This window comes from Sander vitreus, chromosome 15, assembly GCF_031162955.1.
Source record: "Sander vitreus isolate 19-12246 chromosome 15, sanVit1, whole genome shotgun sequence".
NCBI lineage: Eukaryota > Metazoa > Chordata > Actinopteri > Perciformes > Percidae > Sander > Sander vitreus.
Window position 1 is genome coordinate 20800167 of NC_135869.1, and position 8443 is coordinate 20808609.

Here is an 8443-nt window from a genome sequence, read left to right on the forward strand (position 1 = left end):
AGGACCGCGCATGCGTACAAGGCACATAAACTACAACTGGATACCTTTGACACTACCCCCGCTGTTGCATATGCGCGTTTACAATCTTAATATCAACCGGAGATCCCTGCGTCAATAACACCCGTCTACCAACATAGCACAGCTAAAAAATATAAATACGTCATTGTTTTCTGTTATTTTAGCCGGCTGCTAGCTTGCTCCGTGCAGCAGTAGGATCATGTTTACCTCCCAAACCTCGTCCTTCCAGGATTCAATTGACGTGGAAGAGAGAGATGACTTTGACAGCGAGGAAATTGCTGGATACAGCCAGAAAATTCAGCTGAACTGCTACTACACCATTTATCTTTATCAAGGCACAAGGTAATGGTCAATATTATCCTTCCTAGTTTCTGTTTTCTGTGAGATGACAGCTCTGTTACAACTTCTGTCTCTAATATAACTAATGGACATTTGCAGGAAGTATTACATCCACGGTGTAATGTTACACGTCTTAGGAATATTGATATTATTATGTCATCATTTCATACTTGATTTTATATTATTTTTTTGTTGGAGTATTATTCACAATAGCTTAGTTTCCATAATTCTAATACTATTGTAACCCTACAGGACATCACACTATTACTACTCTTTTTTTCAGAATACAACCAGCTCCCTGGTGCTTAATGAGTGTTTCTTTCTGTATCATTGTTTTAATTATTATACAGTCTATGATTCTTCCCTACTCCTAAAGCTCTTTTGAGTTTCTGTAGTCCCAAAACTGCTGACACGTGAAGGTAAAACCAGATGTATACATTAACTAACACTAACTAGGTGATGAGTACACTGTCAATTGTCTTAGATCTGAGGCTTCTGGGGCAAATGTGGCGTGGAACCAGAGACGAGCAGACTCAACAACAAGTCAGGATGACTTTAGGTAACAAAGGAGACATCCGCCTACCTTCTCGTTGCTCTCAGTGGTCGTTTGTCTTTAGCTTTCACTGTTGTGCATTGGTGTATCCACGGGCTGCAACAGACAGGACATCCAATCAACATGGAATTAATGCTGTTTTCATTTGTGATTTTGTTCTGATTGGTCATTGCTGTGCTGCTGCTGCTTAATGTGTCTCCACTTCCATGTGTCAAGTGGAGTTGGCAAGTTACAGCTATGTGACTCAGTTGTGTGTGTTGTGTTGTGTTGGTTGTGTGGCTAATGCTCATCAGCTTTCTCCATCTGTTCTCCATTGACTTGAGTGGCTTCCAATTTCTTCATTGCCTTCCCTGGCTGCTCATATCCATGCTGACATTCTTCTCTGCCCACAGCCTGACACTGATTGACAGCAGCCTGCCATCAGAGGCGGAACCTGAGCTGCGGACCTACATTTCAAGGAGGCTGAGTAAAGGTGCCCTGCTGGGAGGCATGGGCAACATCGCTACTGTGGAACTAAGGTAACAATTTTCCATATTCCCTCAACATATTTTCACAACTTTTTGCATCAGTAATGCTACATAAATACAAGGAGGGAAACACAATTAAGGCTTCTTGACAAAACAGCACAATATCATGTTCATTCTTCTTGGACTGATGCAGCACATGCTTCAACATCATATTATAAATGGTGTCATAGTGGATGAAGTCTATTTTATTCTATCACAGCAATAATATTAATTAAGCTGCAAATGAAGGTTCAGAGGTGGACAAAATAAGTTGGTTAACACAAATGTGTTAATTATTTACTTCCCAGTATTCCAGAGCAGGCAGTCGGCTGCTACTGCTGTCTCCTGGAGCAGGAAAGGTCTCCTGAACAGCCTGATGCTGATGGAAATGGATACGTCATCTGCTTTATGGGCGGCTCTGAAAAAGGACTGAACTTATATCCTTTGCACATTTGTCTCTTGTATAGTATTGTTATGAAACCAACCTTAGTTATAAGCATCATGCAAGGTCCTCCAACATTAAACGTATACATAATCCTTGTTATTTCCTGGATTGTTGTTCCCTAGTTTTACCATATTATAATTACTGTGCTGAGGTTTGGGGAAACAACTATAAATGTTCATTATATTCACTATCTACTCACCAAAAAAGAGCAATAAGGATTATTCACAACGCTGGGTATCGGGATCAGACTAACTCATTATTCGTACAGTCAAAATTATTAAATGTTTTAGATCTTGTAAAATATCAAAAGGCACAAATAATGTTCAAGGCCAGAAATATGCTATTACCGGGAAACATTAAAAAAATATTCAGGGCTAGAGAGGGAGGTTATAGTTTAAGGGGGACATTCAATTTCAAAATAAGCAGTTTACAGGAAAAGTTTCTGCATTTCAGATTCTGGAGTAAAGCTATGGAACAGTCTACATGTGGAACAAAAGCAATGTCCAAACATAAAGCAGTTTAAAATCGGGTATAAGAACATGGTTTTGACGGGTTACAGGGAGAAAGAAGGGGTTTGATTTTCAATAGGTGTTTCTTGGGGTTTCGTTTTAGTTCCAGTATCATTATTATTATTAGTATTATCATTGTTGTACAAGAAACAGGCAATAGTTTCAATTCCTTGACCCAATGCACATTTAGATTAGAACTTGATAAATATGTCCAAGGCCTACATAGCAGTCTGCAAACCCCAGAGGTATGTAATAGGAATGTAATAACAGTGTCATGAAGTCACATTTGCCATTACATTATTAATGCAATATTGATATGTGCGTGCGTCAGCTGCAGAACCTTGAGACAGAGGTGCGTCCCTATCTGAGCCAGTGGTACGAGGAGTCTGTGATGCACATTTATCGGGTCGTGCAGCTGGTCCAAAGCAACATCAGCTTTTTGCTGCATGCTGTGAGTAATTTTTACCTCTAGAGTATGTCCAAAAAAGTAGAGCGAACAGCTTCTCTCTCCTGTGATGCAATAATAGAAAGTGAAACTTAACAGTGAGAAATGACAGTGTTTTTGAGGAAACTGTTAATTGAAATGCCCATTTACCCTATGCATTAAAATACCGCAATCCAATTGACTTATTTTGTCATTCAAATTAAGCATGTGCGCAAGTCGTAAGTTTTCCACAGAACAATGCATTTCAGCCATTAAATGTTCTGTACACAGGCTCTGAATCACACACATGTGGAAGTCAATAATTCAGATGAGAGGACAAAGGCTGATGTGTCCAGGTGAGTTAGGTGACAGACTACACTAACATGTCTTTAAATCCCAAGACTGAAAACATGTTGCCGTTCTGTTGTTTATTCCCATGTAGTACAGATTCTTTAGATTAGCCTTCTGTTTGTCAGCTGTTAAGTGTCTGTTGTACTTTGTACCAGGTTCATCAAAGCAGCCAGTTTGCAGGGTCTGTCCCAACAAGACACTACAACAGCTTCTTTGTGTAAGGCTATCTCAGAGGACACACAGTCTGACCTGATCATAGACTGCTCCACCAGCCCACCCACACTCTCGAACACTGGTAAGTCATGACATAAACTTGATGAGGAAACATTATTTTGTATCTTTGTCCTGTCTAAGAGTCTGATAAAGATGTTTTCTCCCCCAGTCAGTAATCGTTTCTGTGACGGCTGGATTCAGGCCTTTCTAAACGCTGCAGAGCGTTGTAATCCTTTCCTGCTCAGACAGATTCTGGAGAACTTCAAACTTAAGGTAAACAAATTATAAATAACAAGTTTCTCAAGCCTGTATTCAGGTCCTAAAATTTCCATGACAGTTTTGTCATTGTCAAGTGTGAACAATTGTCATGTGAATTTTGAGTATAGCATACTTTTGTGTTTTGTGTGTAATTGTTTTATGACTACAGCACTTTAAAATTATACAGATGGAATAAGTTTTTCTTCATAGAGAAATTAAACAGTCCTGTGAAAACTTGGTGTAATTAAATGCGTACATGTTTCAAACTATATATTTTTTTACAAACTTATCAAACAAATATATAGGAAATCCCACTAGCTCACAAGATTGAGAAATGTTGGACAACAGCTCTCAGTTCCAGATACACAGAATTCATCCAAATCTCTTCCCTTTTTAAAAAACTTGTTTCCTCCTCTCTATCAACCACCACTTCACTCCACAGGCCATCCAGGACATGAACAGCCTGAAGCGTTTTGTGCGACAAGCAGAGATGAGTCACTACGCCCTGTTTCGCTGCTGCCAGTTCCTACAGGGCTGCGGAAATGGGGATGTGTTGCTGCAGAATGCCAAGGCGGAGCACAGCGACCTGCCTGAAGCCTGCAGCATCATCAGTGTCCTGGAGGAGTTCCTCAAAGAACAATCCCAGGCCCCAGCCTAATTCCATCACACCTAACTCCTAAAGTTGTGGGGCCTGGGTACCTTGTCTGTTGCTGGTAAGACAGTCTGCTCTTCCAGCCACAAAGCAGATAACCTATACAATTCTAAACCTAGCACTACATTCTGTGTTTAACATTAGTTCCTCAAATAAAAGTTTAGCAGTGGGGGCATTTTGAATCTGTCAGCTGTTGGCAGATTCAGAATTTAAATCTAAGTTATAGGTTCCCTGTGCTGGCACTACTGCTTCTAAGATAGAGTGGTGGTCAGATCTGGAATATGTACTGTAAAACACTGACAACTGACACTCAGCTTCCCTCAACCAGGTTTATTGACTCTGTAACATCACTGAACTTATCTTAACAATTGAGGTTAGTTGCTAATTGGAGATGATGGTAAAAAATTAATTGACAAGGACCTCAGTGTGCAGATCAGTTTAGATCCAAGTTGTTGAGTGGCACTTTCCCAATCTTTTTCCTTTTGCATGTGTATGTATGTATGTGTTGCATGTTGAGTGTGGAACAGTAGTTTGAACCAAATATTATTGCTAGTGTTTCTGCTAACTGACAATGATCACAAAACAGAATTGATCCAAACTAAAGCTTCTATTCATTGGAGTGGGATTATTTTTTTAACTTATTTAATATCCAAATATCATTTTGCGTGATTATACTAGTTTTCTTTTGAGAAGAAACCCATTGAGGATGCACAAATCACATGTATGCATTGCTGGTTACCTAGGCCTTGTGTGTGCTTAAATTCCAACCCAATACCTGCACTACAATATTATTTTTGTCTTATGAATACCGCTACTGTATGTACGTATGTCTATCAAGTGATATAAGATGTAAGTTTAATCCTTCTTTATTAATACAGTGTTGTAAATAGTGTAGTTTTTGGATATAATTTTCTATTTACAAAATCCAAATAGCATTCACCAGCTAAAGACTTCATGAGAACAAAACAGTCACTATGTGACCGGTCACTTACTACATTTACTAAGCATTTATTTGGTTTCAAAGGTTGTGCATAAATAATACCCACAGAGAAAAGTAGAAAATAAACATGTTGAAAACCGTAGATGATGTATAACAGTACTCAGAGGAAATGTTAGCATGCCTAAGTTTTATTTTCCTTGCATTGTGTAACTGCAACAAGTTTTTGTATTCCACTGAACCCATAAAGGGTTTTAGAAACAAACTCAAACCATTTCCATTCAAACCAGTCCAAAGTGTGTTATACAGCAATATGGTTGGTGGTGTACTATACTTTTAACTGTGAAGCAAGTAAATGAGTCATTTTGCTATTTTGAACCACAGTGTGACTGTCCCACAGTGTGTATATGTTGACATTTGTGTACAGCGTGTTCTCTGTAGTTGTACATTACTATGTTGTTCTTGGTCTTGTATAAAGGGAGCTAAAATAAATACCACAGTTGAACCTATGTTTTGTGGTTTTGGATGTTGTCTAGTATATAAAAGTTTAACAAAGATGACAAACAATATTTGCACATATTACATCTGTTTGTTTCACTCAAACCAGTAAGATAATTAAACACAAAGCTTATAAATATTAGGCAGCAACAGTCTTCTGTGTCTGGTCCAAAAGTTACATGTATGGTGAGTAACCGCTACCCTCCGGTTTGCCACTTGTGTCCTCAAACTGGACCTCATATCCTCCAGTAGACTTTGTCTTCCAGCTGCTCCTCTGCAACCACAAACAAACAGATATAAGGATGAGAAAATGTTGCACATGTGGCTTCTGTTACATAAATCATTCTGTGTAAATTTAAGCAACTGTGGCTGTCTTATAAGAATTAATGAGAAGACATGTTGACAAGGTGGAAAGCCAAAATAACACAAAGCAGGATTTACCTAAAGTGTGATCAGGCATCCTTCTCAAAAGAGAGCTCGGTACATCATAGATGCTCTCTGTGGGGTCTGAGATGGATGTGAAAAAAACATTTGACTTTTACGTTACCCATTCTTTTTAAATTGTTTTGGTATAACCAATAAGTATTTGAAAGCAAGCCGCTGGTAAATAAACAAAAACGAAGAAAAAAAATCATGTACTCTCACTCAGATGTTCAGCAGACCTCCTGTAAGAGAGAGGAAAGTCATACACGCCCTCGTCCGTCTCTGTTGAAGCGTTGATCTCACATACCGCTGAAGAGACATAACATAACACATGATAGGGCCAGTTTGGACATCATCCATAGAACATCATCATACTGTATGTTAATGTTAAAACATTGGTAGTACATTGTGTATATTTTTAAGATCATACTGTTTCTAAGTGGTAAAATGTCATAGTCTCCTTCTTGTCTGCCTTCTGCATTGCTCAACCCACTGGACCATTGTGGACTGATGAGACTGTCACCTGAAAAGAGAGTAGTTCGAACCATGTACAACTCAATTTAAGACTTGAATTAAAAAAAAGGAATGCTTGTGAAGGTGCAAACGGGTAAATCAATTTAAAGTTAACTGTTGTAATGCTGGTAGCTACAGGCTGGAAGCGTGTTTTGCTGCATGGCCTCTTCACCTTCCGGCTCCTCAGACAGGGAGATGGGGGAGGCGATGCTCCTGATCTTGTGATGGACGTGGCCTGTAAGGGCAGGGGCAGAGAGGGGCCGAGCAGGCAGCAACTCCATTACACAGTCACTGTGTGAGGAGATGGGTGCGCTGCTGTTTAACCCCTCTCGCTGCTCACACACTTCATGCCTGAGGATTAGAGAAATGGTCAGTGCCTGGAATGGGAATTACAATTTTAGTTAAAGTTCAGATCTGTCATGAAGGTGACATCCTCTTTTTATTTACTGTGTGCTTCTGGAGTCTGAAACCACAGAGGTAGAAAGATTCATGGCTTGCCATAGGAGTCCTACCCACTCTTTTCTGAGAGCTGCGGTCTCTGCTGCCTACACACACACACACACACACACACACACACACACACACATTTGACAGGATTTGATTAAAGTTGGCCCCCTGAAATCAGACCTGTCCAGCTCACAGCTTGCAGATTGGCAGGCTTTGTGGTAAAACCACAGTGGTGACTCACCAACAATTTCCTCTTTCCATTGGTCATGATGATCTCAAACCTAAAGCGCTTGCTGTCAACTCTCTGGACCTCTCGCACCGACTGCACCTGGCCCAAGAGGTTAGACAGATATATAGATATTGAGGGCACCTAACTAGAGACAAAGCAACAGCGGTGGAGGAAGTGCTCCGATCTTTTGCTTAAGTAAACGTATCAATACCACAGTGAGAAATACTCTGTTACAAATAAAATTCATGCTTTTAAAATGTAACTTAAAAGTACATAAGTATTAGCATCAAAATATACTTTGGAAAACATATATAATTAAGTAACGAATGACTGAATCTGTCAAATAAATGTAGTGGAGTATAAGCATGAAATGGAATTACTCAAGAACAATGACCTCAAAATTGCACTTAAGCACAGTACTTCACTAAATGTACCAAGTTAGTTTTCACAACTGCAAATCAGTTTCTCTCATATATTAACACTGGTAAGTGGAGGACTTACTGTGTAAATGTAGTAATAGCCTCTCAAGTGTGCCTGTTAAGAAAGCCATGTCAACATAACTTTGTACTGTAAACATCCTTTAATTGATTTATATTTTGGCTTCAGCACTAAGAGGTACTCAGCAGGACATAGACAATAATTTTGAGCATGATTTTAATTCACTAGTGTGGAAACAGCAAATGTCTACTTACAGCGCTGCCATTCTTCTGTGTATAGAAGAACAAGGTTGTATTTTGAAGCCTGAACCAATATGTCACCCATCTTATTTTCTATACGTAGAAAAAAGTAGATGTATAGCAACCGAGTCACTTTATCCATTTTCTTTATACCTTTGATGTTTTTATATACATGTACTCACATTAAATAACAAGATAGTTTGTAACTTACCAAAGTATCTTTTCTTTTCTGCAGGAAACCTTCAAACAATAATTTAGTCCCATCTAAAGACATGTCAGCCCTCAGTAGGTAGACCTAAAACAACTAGTAGCCAAAGATTGAAATTACCATCTACCTATGTATGTTTGTGGTGTGACTTCTTCCTCATGAAGGCTGACCGCAGTATCGTTCACAGCTCCATCACATACTCACTTCTCTATTCTGCTTCACAAAAGTCCCATTTGTTCACAA

General features: G+C 39.2%; 2 protein-coding genes across 8 annotated transcripts; one reads left to right on the forward strand and one right to left on the reverse strand.

Annotated features, from left to right (window-relative positions):
- Positions 1 to 2: 2 nt before the first annotated feature.
- c15h17orf75 (chromosome 15 C17orf75 homolog) lies at positions 3 to 5714 on the forward strand. 3 transcript variants are annotated; one of them, XM_078269359.1, is made up of 10 exons: positions 4 to 360; positions 842 to 916; positions 1303 to 1428; positions 1725 to 1853; positions 2555 to 2615; positions 2702 to 2821; positions 3086 to 3150; positions 3301 to 3440; positions 3528 to 3631; positions 4059 to 5714. In XM_078269359.1, exons 1-10 carry the CDS (start codon positions 218 to 220, stop codon positions 4272 to 4274), a joined length of 1179 nt encoding a protein of 392 aa, XP_078125485.1. In that variant the 5' UTR covers positions 4 to 217; the 3' UTR covers positions 4275 to 5714. The 3 variants fall into 3 exon arrangements, with proteins under 3 accessions (XP_078125487.1, XP_078125485.1, XP_078125486.1); XM_078269360.1 differs by having other exon boundaries at positions 2708 to 2821; XM_078269361.1 differs by lacking the exon at positions 842 to 916 and having other exon boundaries at positions 3 to 360.
- Positions 5376 to 8345, reverse strand: LOC144529977 (uncharacterized). Of its 5 annotated transcripts, none has more exons than XM_078269366.1 (10): positions 8204 to 8345; positions 8008 to 8085; positions 7817 to 7849; positions 7328 to 7414; positions 7087 to 7184; positions 6776 to 6990; positions 6557 to 6649; positions 6343 to 6435; positions 6145 to 6210; positions 5376 to 5977 (listed from the first exon to the last, which is right to left on the reverse strand). In XM_078269366.1, the coding sequence occupies exons 1-10, from the start codon at positions 8264 to 8266 to the stop codon at positions 5940 to 5942; spliced, it is 864 nt and encodes a 287-aa protein (XP_078125492.1). In that variant the 5' UTR covers positions 8267 to 8345; the 3' UTR covers positions 5376 to 5939. The 5 variants fall into 5 exon arrangements, with proteins under 5 accessions (XP_078125492.1, XP_078125494.1, XP_078125490.1 ...); XM_078269368.1 differs by having other exon boundaries at positions 6812 to 6990; positions 8204 to 8344; XM_078269364.1 differs by having other exon boundaries at positions 6349 to 6435; positions 6755 to 6990; positions 8204 to 8344.
- Between the last annotated feature and the right edge of the window lie 98 nt (positions 8346 to 8443).

What these genes read in the sequence shown, in the direction of transcription:
- c15h17orf75 (XM_078269359.1), top strand. Translation starts at nt 218, where the DNA reads ATGTTTACCTCCCAAACCTCGTCCTTCCAGGATTCAATTGACGTGGAA. An exon ending in ATCGCTACTGTGGAACTAAG is followed by an intron (nt 1,429 to 1,724) that starts GTAACAATTTTC and finishes TTTACTTCCCAG; the next exon opens with TATTCCAGAGCAGGCAGTCG. An exon ending in ACCCACACTCTCGAACACTG is followed by an intron (nt 3,441 to 3,527) that starts GTAAGTCATGAC and finishes TTTCTCCCCCAG; the next exon opens with TCAGTAATCGTTTCTGTGAC.
- LOC144529977 (XM_078269363.1), bottom strand. Translation starts at nt 8,266, where the DNA reads ATGTCTTTAGATGGGACTAAATTATTGTTTGAAGGTTTCCTGCAGAAA. An exon ending in CACAGAAGAATGGCAGCGCT is followed by an intron (nt 7,850 to 8,007) that starts GTAAGTAGACAT and finishes CTTTCTTAACAG; the next exon opens with GCACACTTGAGAGGCTATTA. An exon ending in TAGCTACCAGCATTACAACA is followed by an intron (nt 6,650 to 6,754) that starts GTTAACTTTAAA and finishes CTCTCTTTTCAG; the next exon opens with GTGACAGTCTCATCAGTCCA.